We start from the raw sequence: 22,301 nt of genomic DNA on the forward strand, positions 1-22,301 counted from the left end.
GTCTTTAAGGATCATGGTTCATAACTAATGAGGACTTAATGAATCCCAGGCCTCACTGGGCGTATTTACTTATTCTCCTTCCTCCTTCCTCTTTCACCCAGCTTGCAATCTGCTCATGAGCCAGCTTTGACAACTAGCTCTGGGAATCCACCCTATTTCCAAACCTTGTTCCATCAAAGCTTCCATTATCTCTATAAGTAAACAGAACTAATAGTAACAAGAGCAGCACAGTACATTTTAGTCTGATGGTGAGGAAACTTCCTGAAGTGGAATTTTCTGCTTCATTAAAATAACCTAGAAGCAATGACTATTAGCAGATAGCAGAGATGAGCTGCTAGACTGCTCAGGGCACATTTGTGATGGGCACAGGAAGGGAAGAAGTACTTCCTATTGAATTATTGGAAAAGTACACTGAGGGATGAGAGATGGAATTTATTTCATTTTCCCGATGCTTCTACTGGGTGTCATATGCTCTTACTTGCACTAGTGTCAAAGTCAATTCCATTAAAGATTTCAGTTGTCGCATATAAACATTAACACTTCTTTTTTGATGCTTGATGAATGCATACTCTCTCGGTGATACATCATTATAAAATTTCCAAACTAAATATATACATAGCTTTAGGTTCAAGGCCTGTGTTATTAGAAATAACTTTTAATTAAAGTACACTTTAGCTAATTAACTTTTAATTAAGTGTACGTATAGATTTAAGGTTGTTAGTTTAGTCCTAGAAGTCAAATCCAGGGCTTCACATATGTCAGGCAAGGGTTCTGCCCTAGATTATTTTGTATTCTTTCATCACCCATTGGTTTGCTAAGTTTCTTCTGTTCAGCCAACTAGGTGGTGCATCTAGTCTCTTTACAGATGAGGCACAGGTTGGAAAAAGCAACTAGAAGACTTCATGGCAGGCACATTGATTTGCTCACCTTGACTCAAATTTTATGTTATATAACAATAAAAAATAGCAACACTATTTGCAAGGGTATTCAATCTCTTTTTACAAAAGATTGAGAAAATTCTAGGTACTGCCACCACAGGCTACACTTTTGTAAACATTCAGAGTGGTATGGGGTGCTGATGGAGGTTATGGGGTCCAGAGGTAACTCTTTTTTTTTAAATCTTTTATTTATTTTTTATTAATTACACTTTATTCATTTTGTATCCCCCCATAAGCCCCTCCCTCCTCCCCTGCAAAGTCTGATGATGATCATAAGATAATGAGGAAAACATATCATTCCTGTTCTCATAAAGTTAACTACTATTCTAAATGCTTTTGACAAGCTATTCTAAAATTTTTAAACACAGTGAACATAAGTTATTACTTTTGGAAGAAATGACATATCTTAAAGCACATGTGTGTTAATCATACAAAGAATAAGAAATGAAAATTTACTCTTATTCAAACACAAAAACATAACTTCATATCCAGTGATAAAATTACGTTAGGGCCATGCATGCCAAGTTCACCTGAACATTTCCCCCAAGGCCCTTCTACGTATCTGAAGTTCATCACATTTTAAAATGCTTCTAATGACTATGAAAACAATTTACCTACTACAGGAGTCCGACATGCAACTGGAGAGGTTGTATCTGCAAAAAACGAGTTGCTCTGTTTCCGGCTGCTGTCGTCTAAAATGTTAAGTGGGTCGTGGATATCACTGTAAGGAGGCAGTGAACGAACACTGCTGATGACTGAAACATGTTGGTTCACCATCGATCCAAGCCTGTGAGCCTCTGAGTAGTTTATATTGTTTCCATAGTATCCTAGAACAGAACAGGTTGAGACTACTTTATTTGATTGTTACCAAATCACCCCAGGAAAAGCAAAAGCAACAACATAGCTGAAAATAGTCCCGAAAACATCAATTTGATCAGTATTATTACTTTTACTAGCTGGAGAGTTGGACTTATGTTTTTACATAATATGGCTTACTATGATATTTTTCAGTTAAAAGGTAACTGACATAGTATTAATTTTGAGACTGTCTACACCTTTTTCATATTTCTCTTATCTAAATTTATAAAGCATGTCTATGAAGAAAGACAAAAGTACTGTCAGCCCTTTAAATCATGCTACTACTAAAAACACAATTCCTTCTTACAGAATCTTATTTCTGGGAGAAAGACTACACTTAGGAGAAAGTCTTTTTTAAAAGTTTAATAAATACAACCGTCTTTCAGTCTCCTTAACATCAAGGGTTTTGTTTTGTTTTGTTTTAACTAAACAGGGAATATTAATTGTAGATCCAAACTGTTAAATATACTGTTAATTCTCTGAAAGACATAATCTACATTCAAAATATTTTCAAAGGACAGGATATTCTTTTTTGTATGTATCTAGCATAAGTTTTTCTTTTTATCATGTCTAATAAATTTTAATAAGACCACAAGGATAAGAAATATGTTTGTGTGTGGCAGACAGACACTATAAGCAGTTAAGAGTCTGTGATTTTTTTTTTTTTTTTTTACAGTTTTTACTGGATGACATGATGTTCAGCAGAGGTGACACTCAGTACCAGATTCTCAAAAGCCAGAAAAATGTTTTTAAAAGTTATATACCATTAGGAGAATTAGAAGGCAATGTTGCTCCTTGGCAGCTGTTAGCTCCTGCATTGCTAAGGAAATTGAAGCTTCCTGTGTTCAAAAACGGCATGCTCTGTGACTCTTGTGTATGGGGGGGCAGTCCATAGCTGGAAGGTAGCCTGGCATTGTATGGAGACCCAGCGCAACTGCCACTGAAGAAGTCTCTTGAAACCTGCTGTTCAGTCCAGGCCATGCATCGCCCATGCTCTGCACGGTGAGCATAGAGGCTTGAGGCAGGGTGAGACGGTGCTCTAAACACAGTCTGATAGTTAGAGTTGTTCCCATAAAGGTCGTGGTTGGCTGGAGGAAGGGTAGGATAAATTGGCTCTGGGTATGTTGAGCAGTGTGTTGGAACTGAGAGAACTGTGCCCACGCTTGGGGGTCTGCCTGCCATTGGCCCTTGGTTAATGACACTTCCTCGGCTTGCCATGGCTGGAGAAATAGGTGGTGTCATCAGATGACCAGTACTCTGTGAAAGCTCTATTTGACCTGGAAAACAGAGTGAGAGCATTCTGTGAGTAGTATTGTAAGTAGTTGGGATCATGTCTTTAAAAATATTCAGATGAGGAATAGAATGCATCCAGTCCTGAGGAGACCTGATAAGCTAGGGTCAGGTCCTCCTCCCTTATCAGTGGTCTAGGGGAGGAGCATAGAGCGAAAGAGGGAAAAAAGGTGGGACTGAGAGGAGATGAGGTAGGGGGAGCTACAGCCAGGATACAAAGTGAATAAATTGAAATAAATAAATAAATATTCAGATGATTTATTAATGTACCCTTTGTTCCAACCTAGTAACTCCCACTTTCCATAAATATTTGAACTGGAAAATATATATGCACACAGAGTCACAACACAGCTATATATATCACAACATTGGTAACTCGGAGTTGATAAGGTGGAAATCTGGCATTGTTTCATTTTCCCACAGGGTAAGGGGTTAGGGAGGATCAGGGAGCAGCTGGGGGGAGCTGCGGGTGGGAGGGGAGGGAAGGACTTGATCAAAATAAATTGTATGCAAATTTTTTAATTAAAAAAATAAAACCTCACAAATAGGAAGGGCAAAGGAGTCTGATACTCACACTGTATCATGGCCAAAAAGCAAGTGAATGGGCAATTATTTGATCTTCAAAATAGAAAAATGCACTAACATCACAATGCCCACTTTTCAGACTCAGCTGAAAGCCTCACACGAACACCACCAATGAGGAATGAGATTCACTCCCTGGGCCCACAGCTTTCTATTGGTATATTTAAGCCACGGCATTATAAGGCCCCTCTTGTTTTAAAATTCTGCATGTCCAATGAATTAATGTAAAAAATGGAACTTTTAAAAAGTCCACGAGCCAATAAGCAGATTTAAAATAGTCTCTGACATCTATTTCAAATCACTGAAAAAAAATCATTTTGCTCCACAGCATAAAAGTACTGCATATTTGTCCTAACGTGGCTGGAAAAGAAATTGCGCTGAAGCCAGTATCAAAAAAGCAACCCATTTTTAAAGTTTGTTTTTTGATTATTTTGTTTTTATGACCATTTTGTCTGCATGTATGTCTATGTACTATATGCATAGCTAGTGCCTGAGGAGGTGGTGAGATTCCATGTGGGTGCTGAATCCTTTACAAGAACAAGTGCTTTTAACCATTGAGCAAGCTCCCAGCCAGCAATACAGCTTTTAAAGGCAGGATTTTGCTGCACAGCCCAGTACGGATTGAACTCATATCTTCTTACCCCAGTTTCCTGAGTGCTGGGCTTACAGATGTGTGCTGCCATGTCTAGAAAGCAGACACATTTTATCTTTTAAGTATTTTAAAGATTTTTGGCATATCTAAGATAGGTTTTCTTTTATTAAATGAAGAGATCTAATCATACTTCCGATATAAATTACTGTCAGCATGTGATAACTACATGAGTAATGATATAAATATGAATGGTAATGGCAAAAAATCAGAAATATAAACCCATAAATTAAAAAAAAGTTTTTTTTAATAGTATGGAATGTTTTTCCTTGTGGCATTCATGGGAGTTATGAGTATTAAAAGAAATGAAGGAATGGGTCCTCTGAGATCTGCAGGAAAGCCTAGGAAGGTGTGCTTTATTGCTTTCTGCGTACCTGCAAGTGGGATGTTCTCCGTGCTCTCAGCTGGGAATGCGTGCAGAGCAGGGGGTACAAGTCCAGGCTGGCTGCCTGGGAGAGGAACGTATGATGTCTCCACGTGGCTTTCGTTCTTCACGGTGTCACTGGAGAGTGAGCTGCCCTTATTACGGTTGGCCAGGAAGCACGAGCTCGGGGAAGCAGTGAAGGCAGCTTTACTTGCATCTGGAAAGATAGTTTTTAATTAAATTTTTATTTTTTTACATTAATTACATTTTATTCACTTTGTATCCCAGCTGTAAACCCCTCTCTCATTCCCTCCCAATCCTACCCTCCCTCCCTCATCTCTTCCCATGCCCCTCTCAGTGGACCTTGAATGATTATTTTAAAGCAACACAGATGAGATTATGCAATTCTCTTCATTGGCCAGCCCCCTCCTCCCAGATAAAGACACCAGAAATGGCGCCTGGTTCAGTAATGAATCTAGAAACTTCTGAATAATATTTTCCACAGGAAACAGGCTGGAAGGTTTTGGTAGTTAACAAAACTACTGGAAGGTTTTGGTAGGTTTTGGTTTGTTAGTTAAATATTTGTAGGTAGGTACATTATGAAGGGCATTAAACAATCTACACTGTGTTAAACAATCTTCACCAGAAATGGACTAACCTTTCTTTCTCTAAATTCTTGTTGCATCTCTACCTAGTATTGATACATATGTTGTCTTGAATTACAATGACTTTTTTTTTGGGGGGGAGGGTTGGCAGACTGGTCTCTAACATCATTGAAAGCCTCAGAAACTAAGAACATAAGTCGTGTAAACTTTCAGTTTTGGTTGAGGAACCTTCACTGACGTGTGTGGGAGGAGGGGAGAGGGTGCTCCCTAAGTGTTCAGATATGATGCTCGTGGTCCTGAGTTTGAAGGAAGACTGAGACTACTCTGAACCCACTTGTGCACCCACAGATTCTTAACCTTAGATTTAAACAAAAAAAAATATAAAAAGTATAAGTAGCTGTTTAAGTTACCCGAGTTCTTCATATGCTTGTCCAATAAATTCTGTAGTTCCTGCTCCTTGTCGTTATTAAATTGAGTCTCCATGGCCAGGAGGATGTATTCATCCAGGAGCATCCGGATCAAATGGAAAGAACCTAGTGTACAGAAGGGGAGGGCATGTAGAGAGGGAAAAGGGGGGGAAGGAGAAAGAAAAGGAAAGGAGAGAAAAGTTATCTTTGTGACCATCTCACTATACTTTACAAGGAACAACTGATATAAACAAACACATGTTGGACTCTAGATGACCTGCTAAGACCAACATGCTTAACTCCGGTCTCTAATCTTTCTGTGTACCTCCTGCCTAGCTCACTGTGTGCACTGTCCTGCCAGCCCTTTTGGCTGCTAATTACATCAAAGGAAAATGTGGATGAAAGTGAGACAGGCTTAGTGCTTTGAGAGGGCACACACCAGAGCACGATAAGCAGTCACTTGAGGAGAACAAGCTCTCTTCTGCTTGATTTGTGTTGACTTTGTACTAAATAATTAGACGGTGGCCAACATTGTCTGAAAATTTTATCAAGTAAGGTGTCTTTCGAGCTTGAACCATATTTGCTTTAAAAACAAAAGCAAATGAGTAGTTTTCATGAGGACAGTGGGCTGGATACTTTAAACTTCTTCAAACTGTTCAACAAATTTCCTAACAAAAGTATTTTCTTCATGCTAAAGTCAGGCTTCAGTGCTGTGCATGTTAAGGAACTTGAAATATACGAAAAACTATTTTAAATGATAGGCCATTGTTTTTGACCTTGAAACACATTATCTAACTTTAATTCCATTGAATCTTAAAAGAAACTGTGGGGGACTCTAACCTGTTTTGCTATAGAAAAAGTTGTTTAGAAAAGTTGTATAGAAAAGGCAATTTGATGTCTATAAATTTAGTATTGTAGTTCAAAATTAAAAAGTTCAGAAAGTTTAGGGAAAAGTAGATACCCAGTTTTTGAAAAAGCTAACAACCCAATTTACAGCATGAGTTTAGAGATCAGGCAAGAAAGTTCAGAAACTTAGGAGCCTGTGCCTTCTTGGTTACTTGGTTCCTCAAGTGCAGCCATATAGGTACTCAGGAAAGATGCAAAACACACTCATGCTGTACATTGAGTAGGGATTCTGGAGAATGTCTCAGTTATTGTTTTTATTTGTTTTATACAGAAAATCTATGTAATCACTTCTACAAATGGTTTCTGTAAGGTAAACTGTTTTTGTTTGCATCATCTTACCAAACACCCATACTTTATGCAAATAACATTGCTCAGACTGGCTTAGGTAATGCCTCACCACTATAGGAGCTCTGATTCCCAAACTGTAAACCATAACTACCATTCTCAACATGATTGATAATCAGATGTGTTTTGAGAAGGAGAAATAAGCAGTGAGATGTTGAAAACAGACAAACTGGAGAATGAGTGAAATCATTCAGAAATCAATTATTATAAAGCACAGTGGATACCAAAACTCGATGCATTGTTCAAGGTCAGATTATGCATTACACGGGCACCAAAAAAACTCCACTTTAGCAGAAAATCTTGAGCCCTCTTCTTCAGAGATCTCCCATTCTGTTTGCTCGTCTAAAAATAAAAGAACAAAAGGAAGCTGTGACATTTTCTTTCTCACACTGCACATGTGCCCTGTTCAGGTAAATAAGAAGATAAACTGCCTGACAAGCAAATAGATGGTGTGGTTTAATACTTATTTCATTAAACAAAATGATTTGTCCAAATAAAATAATTTAACTTTAGCCTGTGGCTGTTTTTGTTTTGTTCTGAGTTGTTTTGTCATTTTAAAGGCACCACATCTCTATTCTTTATAGTTTGGCTTCCTATTAGAATTAGACTACAAAATGAAATAATTTGCAGGATATTTTTATCTTCTTTTTTAGAATAAAGCTTTAAGAAGGACAGAAGGAAATGCATAAAGTGAGGGTTGTACTTTTCTGTAAATGATTAACTGACTTCTCTGGTTCTGAACAAGAGTCTGTTTTCCTTCCAGAACAAAAAGTCCCCAGACTATAACCAGTTTCCTTGATATGGAGTGGCTCGAGCCAGCTAGTGAGGGACATATTTGTTTTCAATACCTCTCTTCATGATGGATGACTTGAAGGTTAACTGAAAGAGCTGAAGGAACCAAATAGAAAATGTAAAACTGCTACCCTTCAAAATCAAAAGTTCGAATTCATAGGATCACAGTTCCAGTCACTCTTAAGAAAACATGCTTTTAAAGAAAGACTCAAATCTTTCTAGTATCTAAGTTTACCTTTAGCTAAGGCTGATGATCAGATGTAATGTTACACACTATAGAGGGGAAAACAGTATACTGTAGCCTTTGATTAAGAAAGAAACAGGGTTTGGAAGGGGATGAGGGAGGGTGCTACAGCTGGAACACAAAGTGAATAAACTCTAATTGATAAAAAATAAATTAATTAAAAAAATCTACACTCATACATATTAAACCAGAAAAGAAAGAAAGATAGAAAGAAAGAAAGAAAGAAAGAAAGAAAGAAAGAAAGAAAGAAAGAAAGAAAGAAAGAAAGAATTTTGTGTCCAGTGATTTCAAAGCAGTCCTATTCCTTATTTGGGTCATTCAATTAGAAATGACTTCAAAAACTTCACATAGCATTTTACAATTTATAAATTAGCACACAACCTATTAAATATCATTGTGGCATAGTTACACAAAGTATATTTTCGTACATGTTCCTTCCCCTCGCCTCCTTGCCCCTCTACTGCTATCCTTAAGCTCTCCATAATCCACCCAATCTCTGACCTCTTTCATGCCCCACATGTCCTGTTCCCTGCCCCATCATTTCTCATCACCCATTTTCACCCTTTCTTGTCTTCCTTTCTTGTCTTTACCCCTAGTTATGTTGTAACACATATGCATTTTCAGGCTCAGGTTTGAGGAAAAAGACATGGTTTCGTCGTTTTGAGCTTAGGTCACCTTACATCATACAATGCTTTATAAATCCACCCATTTTCCAACAAGTTTTGTTTTTCTTTACAAATGAAAAAAAAATCCACTTTGTGTATGTACTACATTTTCACTAGCCATTTGTCTGTTGATGGCTATCTAGGCTGACCCCATTTCTTAGTTTTCACAAATACACAAAACATGATTTAAACATCCGCCATCTGGACCTTTTTCCACAACAGCCAAAAAAATTAGATCCATGTTAAAAATATTTTCTAAATTATCTATTAAAAAATACCTTAATAACTCTCTGTTCTACCACAGTATCCAACCACTCAATAAATGCCTCCACTGTAGCATTCTTCTTAAGTAGATCCTTCAGTTCTTGGAACACAGTGATAGAGTCATCTATGGGGTCAAAAAGAAGAGGAAGAGGAGAAAGAGTAGAAAGGAGGAACAGAAAGAGAACAAACAGTTGTAAAGAGGACGGGATTAATGAGAGTGGAATAAAGAGCAGTTATTAAGGATATATATGATCAAAATACATTATATACATATATGAAAATCTCATAATAAAACTTGTCACTATGAACAATTATCAGTTAGTAATAAAAATAATTAAAATATATTACAACTACTTTGAACTCAAGATAAACTTTAAGATATAAATCATTAGCAGTCTTATGGCATAAAGGGGAATGGGGGTGATAAATGTGTGAAATAAATTAATTTTCTATCCTGATAATAGTTACAAAAATGCTAAGTGTAGTCATCAGTGTAGCTGTCTTGGGATATACTAAAAACAGCTTTATACTTTATATGTGTACATTTATGTATTTCCTTATTAGAAATAATTAATATAATGAATATTCCTTTTAATTCAGGACTTTCATATAATGAAAGTACCTCATTAAATGAGTTGAAGTTTAATGAATGTCCCAAACAGGGCTTACTGATTTTCTGCTTTCAGAAAGACACTATCTTCTACAACTTAAGTTCTGCACTGAAGAACTAAGCCATTTTCACAGACAACATCTTTCACAAAATTTAAGGGGACAGCCTAGGATTATCATCTTGTTGAAGAGCTTAGGGTTTTCTGAACTACAAGATGTAACATAGCGTTTCCACAAACAGAAATGAAGCTCTGATGCTAGGCTCCAAGAACAGGGCGTTGCTTGTGCCATATCCTATAGGCAGCTGCAGTTCTGTTTGACAGAAAATTGGCGGGAAAAACAGTCTGCTGCTATACCCATTGGTATTGAGAACAGCTGCCTAGTCATACACATGGGTTTGGTTAACACTGTCAAATAGTCTTAAGCCTGGATCAAATCTATTTTTAATATAGTTGTGTTGGGACACAATCTTGATGTGTTGCATAGGCTGTACGATGACAGGGGCACAGGACACAGTACATGGAACAGTCTCCCTTCCCTCCCCCCAGGTAAGTTTTCTACCAAGAGTTCAGTAGTGTCAAACTTAAGAGATTCTATTGTTAGCTGAACAGACTCACGTTCGCTGTAGATGTCGGATTCCGTATCTGTATTGCTGGATAAGGTAAGAAGAGCCTGAGATCCAATACTGTTTAAGTCAACCTTTTCAATATCAGACACCATTGAATTCACCACATGCTGGTCAAAGAGGGCTGGTCTAGCAATCTGCGCATAGGCGAAAAGGACACTTAACTGTATCAGTTATAGTCTACCTAGAGAAAATGTTTAGCTTTGATAAAAGTAGTTTCTCCCCTATCAGTGGACTTGGGGAGGGGGAGGGTGGGACCGGGAGAGGAGGAGGGAGGGGCTTATGGGGGGTACAAAATGAATAAAGTGTAATTAATAAAAAAAATAAAAATTAAAAAAGTAGTTTCTTGAAGGAAGATGGTCATAAATAGCTTTTCTCTTGAGTGTCTGTGCATATATACATAATCGTATTTATTTGTATGCCTGTGTCTATGTGGAGGCCAGAGGTCTATACTGGTTGTTTTCCTCTGTCTGTCTCCACACTATTTTTTGAGACAGTCTCTCACTGAACCTGGAACTCACTGATTCCACTAGACTGGCTGGCCGGAAACCCAGGGATCAATGTATCTCAGTCTCCTCTGCACCAGCTTTTCAGGTGGGAGCTGCTGCCATGCTTGGCTTTTGTATTGGTGCAGGCCCTAAAGTCAGTAGGACCAATACTTTGTTGACTGAATTTTCTCCTCTGCTCAAACTTCTTCCTCGTTTTAAAATTAAAACCAATAACTGAAACTCATGATCATCCACGAGAGAGATTTGAAATTTCATTTGAGAGATTGGAGAGTTGATAGTGAAAATAATACTTTTAATCCATCATCACAAAGCAAGGAATATTAAATTAAATTTAAAAAAAAACATTTTAACCTCTTGAGTTCTTTATACATTCTGGATATTAACCCTCTGTTAGATACAGGGTTGGTGATGATTCTTTTCTAGTCTGTAGGCTGTTGTTTTGTTCTGTTTACAGTGTCCTTTGCTTTACAGAAGCTTTTCCATTTCATGAGGTCCCATTTATTGATTGTTGATCTTAGAGTCTGGGCTGTTGGTGTTTTGTTCAGGAAGTTGTCTCCTGTGCCAATGAGTTCAAGGCTCTTCCCCACTTTTTCTTCTAACAGATTTAGTGTGTCTGGTTTTAAGTTGAGGTCTTTGACACCTTGCACAGATGTAGCCCATGGCAGTTTAGTCTCCATGTGGGTTCTCTAGTAAAGGAGCAGGAGCTGTCTCTGACATGAAGTCAGTGGCTGGATTTTTGATCACCAACTCTGAGGCGGGGTGCAGCCTTACTAAGCTAAAGAGGAAGACAGTCCTGATGAGACCTGATAGGCTAGGGTCAGAGGGAAGGGGAGGAGGACCTCCCCTATCAGTGAACTGTGGGAGAGGCATGGGAGGAGAAGATGAAGGGAGGGTGGAACTGGGAGTTGATGAGGGAGAGGGCTATAGCCAGAATACAAATTGTAATAAATAATATATCAATTAAAAATGAATAAAAAACATTTTAATGCTGGGTGATGGTAGCACATGCCTTTAATTCCAGCACTTGGGAGGCAGAGGCAGATGGATCTCTATGAGTTTGAGGCCAGCTTGGTCTACAGAGTGAGGTCCAGGACAGCCAGGGCTATGCTGAGAAACCCTCTCTGAAACAAACAAACAAACAAACAAAGAACCAAACCAAAACACACAACAAAAATAAAAATGAGAGGGGGAAAATAATGTTTTAAATATTACATTTTTTATCTGGGCCTATTGATAGGGTTTTTTGGTTTTGTTCAGTGTTTTAGTTTGTTTGTTTGTTTTTTTTACTCAGGACACTTCACACCTTGCTGCACTACAAAGGCCAACAATTCCAGTGACAGTGACAACTATACATGTTATTCCTGTGTAGGAATTAGTTTGCCACTCCCTATTTGACAGTGACTATCAGTAGCAGTTTAAAGTACAGTGGAGGTTTGAAACATTAAGTGTCACACAGCCAGGCTGGAGAGATGTCTCTGAGGGCAAGAGCACATACTGCTCTTCCAGAGTGTCGGAGCCTGGTTCCCAGTACCTACATCAGTAAGTTCACAGCCACCTGTGACTCCAGCTCCAAGAGTATCCAATGCCACTGGCTTCCACAGGCACCTGTGCTCATGTGCACATACCCCCTCACAGATGCAAACATGCACATACCCTCAATTTAAGGGATGAATCTAAAAAAGGAATCACGCAGCCTCACTACCTTAACTTGTACCAGCCGGCATTTTATTTTTATTTTTTTAACTTTTTTTAATTTTTTATTAATTACACTTTATTCATCTTGTATCCCCCCATAACCCTCCCCCCCTCCCCTCCTGATCCCACCCTCCCTCCCCTTTCTGCATGCATGCCACTCCCCAAGTCCACTGATAGGGGAGGTTCTCCTCTCCTTTCTGATCTTAGTCTATCAGTTCTCATCAAAAGTGGCTGCATTGTCCTCTTCTGTGGCCTGGTAAGGCTGCTCCCCCCCTCAGGGGGAGGTGATCAAAGAGCAGGCCAATCAGATTATGCCAGAGGCATTTTATTTTTGAGACTGCGATGACACTATTTTTTTTCCTAATTTTAAAATAAATTTGAATCACTGAAACTTTGCTAAACTAGTGCAGGGAATTTCAGAATGCTCTCCATCCAGCTTTTTAACATACTATACATCATATTGAAAGGCACTGTCCATTTCCAAAAATCAGGATATTAATGTTTGTGCTGTACAGTGCTCTAAACTACAGACATACCGATGTAATTCTCTATCTGTGCATCCTCTCCCATCTAGCATTTGCACTAGCTTACACATTACATCTTGATGTTGTGTGCTTAGTTTCCTTCAAATTGTCAAAGATCCTTATCGGGAGGGTCCTTCTGATGCAGGTGACTGATATCCTCAGCTTACCGTCATACCTGAGCAAGATGCAAGAAAGACGTTTGTCGCTTCAGGGAAGATACAAATCTTCGCAAAATGGGGATTTTCTTCTCAGTCAGGGCTTCTGGTAAGTTTTCCAAGGATGAAACAACCCACTGTTCCCAATTTTTGGCAAAATTTCTTATGTCTGCTAGCAAGCTGCAAAGAAAACTCTGTTTTAGGTCCTGCTTTGTTCAAAAATGTACTGACTATGCATAATCCAGTGGAGGGTCCCTTTGGTCTGCGCTTCCAAAAGCATGAACTTGAAGCAAAAACAAACTCAGCCTGGGGTTGCCATATATGATCTTAATCAAAATGTTCAAGTTTGTCTTTTCATCTATTAAATGGGACTAAAAATAGTATCTGGTCATTGGATTATTTTGAGAATTATATCAACTAACTCATATCAAATGCCCCGGTTTGAGTCTAGCACAAAGATGGCATCAAGAAGTACCTTATTATTATTCATAACTCAATTATTTTCTGTGAAATACATTTTTTTGGAAAATGTGTCAGCTTTGTGTTCCATATTTGGATTCCTTAGATGATACCACATTGTCATTATATTTCATATACTTAATACCAGGTTTTTTACTTCATTCTAATCATCCAAATATAATTTTATGTGAAAGGTGACCAAATATACTACTTAGAAAGTCAGGTTAGAAAACTGCAAACTGTGGAAGAGTATATATAAGAAACTATAAATGTTTAAAACTCTCAGTCTTCATATGTGTTTCTCAGCAGCAGTCTAAGCATAGTTGGCATGTATGTGTGTGGGGATACACTGTTTGTATGTGGATGAGTAGTGATAAGACAGAGGACAAAGTCTAAGAAAAGTTTAAGGTTAGACTCGGGGATTTAGCTGCCTCTGGACATTAAGTAAATTTCTCTCCACTTCCAGCTTCTTCGTTTGATAATTTTTAGATTAAATATCAACTCTTAAATAATATTTCCACTTTTATTTACCGCTCAATGAGAAGGGGTTGATTAAATAAAGCATAGTAGTCTTTGGATGCTGGGAATGTTTGCTGTCTCTTAAGAGGCTAGTGCATAGTTGAGCATGCAGCTGTGGGGATGAATGTTCTTGGAGGAACTGCTGTAATACTGTGGTTTATTAATATTGTGGTTTCAGTTTTCCAACTCTGCATAGTCACAGGTATTTTTGAAGAACCATGATTTAATATATATCAACTTTAACTGCTGTTTTAAGTAGCCACATGACCATCTGCTTGCCAAGAAATTAGTATAGCTATTTGGCTGTGACACCAAATCATAATAAGTAACTAGTTGTGAGTACAGATTAGATGATTAAAATACACCAGGGATAATTAAAAGCAACTATTAATCAGATCAAGGCCAACTATTATATAAAGAAAATAAATAACCCCATGAAAAGATGTCAAAAAATAAATATTTTATCATTCGATATGCATAAAACACTAAGTGAAGGCACAAATTGGTTTGCTGCCTTTGTTTAAAAATAACATATTATTTCATTAGACTATTTTCAAGAAAAAAATTATGAATTTTACTCCAAAGTTCTATGATTTCACCCTAGAAATGGCCGTTTGAAAATTCTTGCCATATGTTTTAAATAAAGTATTTAAGATTATAGTTCTTTGCTGAAAGGCCATAGTTTCATTATACCACTTTCTGATTTTGAAGATTAAATTAAATTGTAAAAGTATAATAATTAAGAATTTTCCAGACTTTCCTTATAGACTTTATTGTGCTTGATTTTCTATTATCCATTGACTATCCCAAACTAGTCCCCGCTGAAGCATACTGGAGTTTGATCGTGCTTGGATACCAATGCTTTTCACTTTGGCAGACCCCACACTGAAGGGACTTGAGGTTTTTATTTTACTCTTTTGATTCACTGATGCTCAAATACAAAGATCAAGGCACACCCCTTCCAGCTGATAGAAAGCTATAAAGAAGTATTCTTGTTTTAAAAATTTCTAAACCAATGTTTTTCACTAACCATTATTACAGTGTATGAGGTGAAATTGTCATTCTCAAAAGGGACTCTCATGTTTTATTAGCTGAACCTACCTTTCAGGCATTTCTTGCATTGTGGCAGGAATGAGGACATCTGTTAGAACCTTAACCAAAGAAAAACAGGGTTAACATAAATGATTGTGTTTGGAGTTCTGAAAGAACGAGCTTTTGTCTCACCACCCAGATTTAGGCAGAGCTGGGAACTGAGCCAGAGCCTCTGCTGTGGGTCTTTGCTAGATTATGTTGAAGTCTGACATCTCTGGATAGCCATTTGTTTCTGCTTAATCTATTATGGTGGACTCCCTTTTCTCAGTGAGGTTTTAAAAGACCCCGCTCTCCATCTGGGTGACCTCAGATCTTGGAAGGAGCATCACATAACCCTCAGGGAAGATTACAGGCCAGACCCTTACCTGATAAGGAAACGGGTTTGGTCATCTATTCCTAGAAATACCCCACCCTGTTAAGGATCTTAGTATTCAGCAATGATCTTCAACTGTACTATGAGATTTCCCCCTCACCCATAGGATAATTAGGTACTATGTTCTCCTTATGATAGGACCATGCCACTGCAAGGAAAATGAGGCACTGTTCTACTACGTGTAAATCAAGTACCACTAACCCTTGACCCCAGTGAATCAAACACATTTACTCTCAAAATTCCTCACACTGCCTAAGGTTTATAACTCCCTGATTTCTAATAAATGTGCTGCTGTCTGGTTGCACACTATGTAATACCATCAGCCTTCCACCATGACTGCCTGAGATTTGTCATTTATCCCCCACCAGGATGTAGCTCACCTGGCCTGCCCTCTGGCCCAGCGGGCTGAGACCTTGCCAGTCTAGGCCTTGCCAGCCCTGTGCCTTGGCTGCAAGCTGACCAAGTACTGGCTTTTACCCACACCTCTGCCATACTTAGCACAGCAGCTTAACCAAGATCTGTAACACTTTGGTATTGCCATGAGCTTTGGAATGCCCAAGTTTCCACTGCCACCAGAGATCCCATTCTAAAAGAGCTAAACTGTAACAATCCATGGAAATCCTTTCCGCATCCTGCCCATCTCGTGGGCCTCACCCTAAAGTGCTGTAGTCACTCCCAAGAGAAACAGAACCCCATTCTCCGTCAGGAAGCCCAAATCCAGGCCAGACACTTTCCCAACAGAGAAGACACTTTAATATTTTTGGGCATCCCTCAGCTTGACAAGTTGCATTTCCAGCACCAGAAATTATTATTTCTAATATAAGATAAAATATTTCTTGATTATTTTTACTTGCTACTTTCCTAGAGAGCACCATGATTCCATTCTGAATGTAAGATTTTTTTTCTCCAAAATGAGAAGATATGTGTGAGTAGATATGTGTGAGTAGATATGTATGTGAATGTATGAGACAGTTAATCAACATCCTTAGCATAAATTACATGTACCTGGCCGTAGTAAGTATTGGCATTCTTTTTTTATTTTGGAATTTTTATATGTTATTGAACAGAAAAATTAGTCACAAAATAACTTGCATTCATTCATTTGATCATCATTTGTTTATATTTGTGTGGTAGGAATTAGGATAGATACAAAGATGACACCTTGACTTATGTACATATCCACCATTAGAATTCTATTGGAATCTCACTTCCAATTATCCTCCATAACTTGATTGAGGTGAATCCTAAAATTCAATTCAACTTGAATGATTTTTTTTCTCTTGAAGAAAATCTGGGAAACTAATTTTTAAAAAGTCTAACCATTCCATGGCAGCTCAGTATTGGCATTCTTAACAAGGATTGGCCTTGCTAACCACACAGTTTTAATGGACTATACACTGGATGCTCTCTGTAAGTGGATGAAAACCTCAAAGACGTTTAGTTTACACTTCTATTTTTTGTACCCTCTATCCCTCCTTGGCTCTATTTTGAGGAATAAAAACAAATGTATCTATTGATACTTAAAATCAGCACATTTTTGCATTGGACTAAAATTAAAAAAAAAAAGAAATCATGTTTGTGTATCAGGCAAGGGAAGGGGTAAAAGCTTTTTCTCAGAAGAACTGTGTTGTAACCCCAACAGTGTTGCTCTGATGGTGACAGCTATACCTGAGCCCAGGTCTTCCCTGTGTTCATTCAGAACTACCTCTCTTCTCCTACCAATTGCTTTTTCAAGTGATAATCAATTCAATCACATAGTGCAAACTGGACCTTTCTTTGTAAATACTGGCTTTTATTCAATTAAAACAAAAACAAAACTGAGACAGTCTTTGCTTCCCCTGTTCCTTCAATGTGAACTTGAAGAAAAGACAAGACTGTTCCATACTCAGCTCCGCATTCTCTGGTTCTGTGACTATTGAACAGAGAATGAAAATGTGGCCCTGCATTTCTCATCCTCAAGCCAAGCTGCCAGTTGTTTGCAAGGTTATCTCTGAGTGATGTAGCTGGGGTCTCCACTGGTTTCCCACAAAAGTGAGAACAGAGAAAGTACTAACCCGTTCAACACGTTTGAACTTTCTTGCCAACTCATATTATGTTCTCAAAGGAGAGTTTTTGGTTTTCCTCATGACAACTTGGCAGGTAAATGCAGGGGAACTCATTTTAGAGTGACAAAATTGCAATTTTATTTTACCTTTCTGTTTGGCCCTTCTTATTGCTCAACTGTGAAAGATACTCTCCCCTACCACTAAATGTTTGGCTAGATCAACCTGGTCACTTTTTCTAGGATCAATTCTTGTGACCATTTTGAAGTCAATAAACTCTTATTAGGTTAAGGACAAAATTGTATATTAGCATATTAGCACATTTAAACCAGAGATTTTCAAGGTATCTAACTCTGCTATTCCCTAAGAGTAAATGTTGTATTATGTTAATCTGCGAACACCTTTTAGAGGTAACAAAATTTAATAAATCTTTTCATATATTAACCACCATGTCTTCTTTTGGGATATTCGTAGCTGTAAACAGATGTTGATCTGGTTTTGCTCACTGTAAAAGAAGTTTGTTTTTTTTAAATAATTGTAAATATGTTAAAAGTGTTCAAGGTGATATTTAAAGAAATAAATTCTTCATGCTTAAGACACACAGAGCTTACCTTATAAAGAATTGAGTCACAAACACAGAAAATGTCAATGATCACAGGATTTTCAAGCAGGGGAAGGAGATGATCAGGCATTCCTTGCCAAAAGTGTAGTAAGAAATGCTGGATCTAGTTGTAGAGCAAAGAGAACATTCACCTTATTGAGAACGGGATGTGAATGTATAATGTAATAGAGAAGCATTCTATCAGCTCACCTCCTCAAAGTTCCCATTGATTGCGTTGTCAAGGATGCACTGGCAGTGAGTTTTGTACATCATTATGAGAGTGTCAACCTATGTTAAGGAAGAAAAAGCTTAACGAGAGGATCTTCTAATATTCTTTATTTGTTCATTCCACACTTTTAAGCTCATGTTTTAAACCAAGTTTTTTTTGCCAGTGCAGGGGGCCTTGCTTTCCCATGAAGGAAGAAGACAGCAAAATTGGTGATCTGACACAATATGACACTTTATAATTCACCACGATTATAATAAGAACATTTTAAAAGGTAGTATCAAGAAAATTATTGGCCAAAACAACATCTTAATTTTATGCATAAGAAAAAAACATTTTATTGGAAAAATGAATGTAAGATGTCAAAATGCATCAACTTTTTTGTTGTTTTTGAAACAAGGTCTTGCTATGTAGCCCTGGCCAACCTGAAATTCACTATATAGAGCATACCGGCCTCAGACTCACAGAGATCTGCTTGTTTCTCCCTCCCAAGTGCTAGAATTAAAGCTGCCCTTCCACATATCTGGCATAGACTACATCAACTCTTTGGATGCTGGAAGAAGGGTGGTGTAGTTCAGGTTTGGGCTCTTAGAGTCACCTTAATACAAGTGGTAAATGAATTAACACATGAAAAGTGATTTTATATATATATATATATATATATATATATATATATATATATATATTTTTTTTTTTTTTTTTTTAATGATGGCTCTTTTGGCCATCTTGATGCTTGTGGAGGCCTTCTGGGAACAGGGCTTCTAAGCAGCAGATATGTCTGGAAGGCTGTGGTGCAAGGCTACTTTTGCTGGCTACAAGCAAGGTCTCCAGAACCAAAGAGAGCACACAGCTCTTCTTAAAATTGAAGGTGTTTATGCCCGAGATGAAACTGAATTCTGGGTAGGTAAGAATGTGCTATGTGTATAAAGCAAAAAAACAATACAGTGACATCTGGAGGCAAACCAAACAAAACCAGAGTGATGTGGGGAAAAGTAACTCGGGCCCATGGAAACAGTGGCATGGTTCACGCCAAATTCCAAAGCAACCTTTCTATGAAGGCCATTGAACACAGAATCCGTGTGATGCTGTATCCTTCCCGGATTTAAACTAATGAAAAGTAAATAAATAAAACTACATTTGTGCTCTTGAAAAAAAAAGTAAATAAATAAATAAAAATGATATATGTTAGCTCTTGGAATCACAGCAGTATGTATGGTGGTGTCGTCATTGCCTGTCCTAACATTTTTCATTTCACCCCTCATTCTGAAGACAGCGTCTGTTTTATGGTCTAGTTTGCCACTGGATAATGATGGCAAGAAAACTAACAGTCTCTTTCCAAGAAGTTATGCTGTCTACAGGATATCTCCAACAAGATGTTGCCATCAAAACAAGTGAAACTTGCTCTACACTTTAGGCAAAGCTATTATTTTTAGATAGATCACCAAGGCAAACTTTTAAAGTGATAATAAGGACAGCAAGAAGGATGGAAGAGAAGATTGTCAAGACTCAATGCTTTGATACAGTTAGGGAATATGAGGGCAATTACTGGGATGAGGAAATGGAGAAAAGTGTAAGTAACTTGGGAACAAATATGATCGAAGGACGTAATAAACATGTATTAAAATGTTATAATGCAATAAATTATTCTATTTACAGAAATTAATAAAATTAACAATTTGAGGTCCAAAATCTACTAACACAGGTGTAAATTCTAGCTCACACGTTGCTTTATATATATTTTCAAGTGTGCTGTGTACACAGTTCATCAGAAATTTTAGCTGTCCTTATTAGTATTTTGTGTGTGCATTTAATATTTACATGCCTTATGACATTAAATGTTAATTATAGTATGCTTGTATTCTTCAGAAACATTATTTGATTTGATTTTCCAAGACTAGATATCATTTTAGAGAGTTCCAGACAAAGGCAAGGCTCAGCTCAATTATGGACAGTGAATATGTAGTGGAGTTGACCACCACTTACAATTACGACAGCACAATGAAAGAGCAGCCGCCTAGCTATTGGCAACTTTGTTTCCTGGGGTCAGCTTTTTCACTGAGCATTCTCTCTGTGCCTTAGAGAAAAGGGTGCTTCAAGCCCTTGACTTCAGCCTCAACCTCCTACCAGGAGCTGACTGGTCAGGTGTGGATCTTGGCAACTGTAGAAAGGTAAAAGGACTAAGTTGCCCTTCAGGAAAAAGAGAGGCTCATAAAGAGTTCACTGGGAATGAACTTAGAAGCCAGGGGTCTCATAAATGAGCTTTGGTACCTTAGTGAGAAATGATCTGTCAGAATTTCAATGTGAAAAGTTCGAGTTCTGTGGAGGCCAGCAGAGAAACTGAAATAAACTATTGGCACATATTCCTCACTTTTCTGTTTTCCTTTGTCACTTACTTTCCTCTCTGGCTCTCACCAGGAATGTTTACACAGTAAACATAACCCTGGCATGTTTGCATGAAAGCAACCTTCTCCACAGAGGTGGGCCAATACCACTATCACTCTAAGAAATGAAGTCCCCACTGATCGCAGCTCTACCCCCACAAGCTGCCAAGTGTTAAAATTTATTGGCAATTTCTCTAGTATGAAGTCATAATATCTAAAGAAAAGTATTTTAACCTTGAGAATTGTGATTGTAAGAGAGAAAAGAAGGGAATGGATGCATTCAACATCTGAGAATTATCTTCACTGCTTGGTGTATTCTTAGCCTGAAGTTCCATCTGCCACCCAAATGTGTCCTAAAGTTACTCTGTATCTCTGCTTATGTACCAATAGCTTAAAAATAAATTATCTATTTTTACTTCCTCTTTCTATAAAACCCCCATTACTAAAATAATTCAGTTAAATATTACTAACATCTCCATGTTTTCGTATCTCAAAATATGAATAGTCTCAAAAGCACTTTCATCCATTGTGACTATAATGAGTCTCACTCGAAAGAAAAATATAAAGATCATTAAGCTCTGGTTCAATAATGGTACCCACTAATAAATGGCCATGGATTCTTGAACAAATGACTGTAGAAGTGCAGAGATAAAAGATTTAGCGTGAGACTTTACTAAAGAAACATTGGAAATTCATATTGAGGAATACTTATAGAGTGAACCCAATGAAAATGCTTCTCACTTTTGTCATCTTGTGTAACCCTTACATTTTCTTAGTGTCCCTCTTGGTGCTAGGAACAGATTACATCCTAAAGAAATGCTTGGTGACTGATTATCAAAATAAAATGGAGCTAACTAAAAACATAAAGCTTACCATAGAGAATAAGGATGTAATATACATTCTAGTATTTTTTCAAAATTCAATTTTGAATTTTAAATTAAAAATCATCTTTAGCCCTTTGGGATTTACTTTATCACCTCTGATTATACACTATCACAGAGATGGTAAATAATTAATTGGAAAGTGTTTAATCAATGTCAGTAAACATTTGTCTCTCCTATAAATCATTCAATTGTCTGTGATAATGTAGATTCCTGACTGCTTCCTGCAAGTGCCATAAGCTTCTAAACAGAAGGAGATATGGAGCCAATGTATCAGAAAATCAATAGAGAAGTGTCTTTAATTGATACCTTGTCCTTAGAAATGCATCCTTGGTACACAAGATGTTGAGCGCTGGGGAATTCTGGAAGAAGTGTTCCTGTTTTTGAACTAAGTGAGTATTTACGAGTAAAACCACCCTGTGATTAAGAGAGGCAAAAAAAAAAGAAATATCACGGTTATGGATCCCAAATTCAGTAATGAAACTTAAATGAACGTTTCAGACTGTGGACAGTTGGCTTGGGTAAACTGCTTAACTGAAGAGAGCAGATACCACAACTAATTTGCTCCCAAATGTTAAGTAACTTCATTATCAAAATATTTTCTCTCATTTGAGAGTTTTGCTTTGAATATTTGTCAGTTTTTACAACCTTTAGAAAATAAACTTAAGTTTATATTTGTTAGTGCAGTGTTTTAGAGAGTC

At 37.6% G+C, this 22,301-nt stretch overlaps 1 protein-coding gene and 1 pseudogene across 3 annotated transcripts in view; one reads left to right on the forward strand and one right to left on the reverse strand.

Moving 5' to 3' along the window:
• Positions 1–22,301, reverse strand: part of Rfx6 (regulatory factor X6) — a 56,332-nt gene that overhangs the window by 2,261 nt on the left and 31,770 nt on the right. For 2 of the 3 annotated variants that reach the window (XM_055599216.1, XM_055599215.1), the window contains exons 7-18: positions 21,910–22,017; positions 18,323–18,400; positions 18,123–18,236; positions 15,106–15,155; positions 13,047–13,206; positions 10,136–10,280; positions 8,924–9,033; positions 7,169–7,286; positions 5,697–5,819; positions 4,692–4,898; positions 2,561–3,073; positions 1,553–1,765 (exon numbers count right to left, since the gene is read on the reverse strand). In XM_055599216.1, the coding sequence (XP_055455191.1) occupies positions 1,553–1,765; positions 2,561–3,073; positions 4,692–4,898; positions 5,697–5,819; positions 7,169–7,286; positions 8,924–9,033; positions 10,136–10,280; positions 13,047–13,206; positions 15,106–15,155; positions 18,123–18,236; positions 18,323–18,400; positions 21,910–22,017 (1,939 nt within the window). The remainder of the gene's footprint in view (positions 1–1,552; positions 1,766–2,560; positions 3,074–4,691; positions 4,899–5,696; positions 5,820–7,168; positions 7,287–8,923; positions 9,034–10,135; positions 10,281–13,046; positions 13,207–15,105; positions 15,156–18,122; positions 18,237–18,322; positions 18,401–21,909; positions 22,018–22,301) is intronic. The other variant, XM_055599218.1, reaches the window with a different exon arrangement.
• Positions 19,113–19,444, forward strand: LOC129670651 (60S ribosomal protein L35a-like; annotated as a pseudogene).

The sequence above is a fragment of the Psammomys obesus genome, unplaced genomic scaffold, assembly GCF_907164565.1.
Source record: "Psammomys obesus unplaced genomic scaffold, mPsaObe1.curated_primary_1811, whole genome shotgun sequence".
Taxonomy (NCBI): Eukaryota; Metazoa; Chordata; class Mammalia; order Rodentia; family Muridae; genus Psammomys; species Psammomys obesus.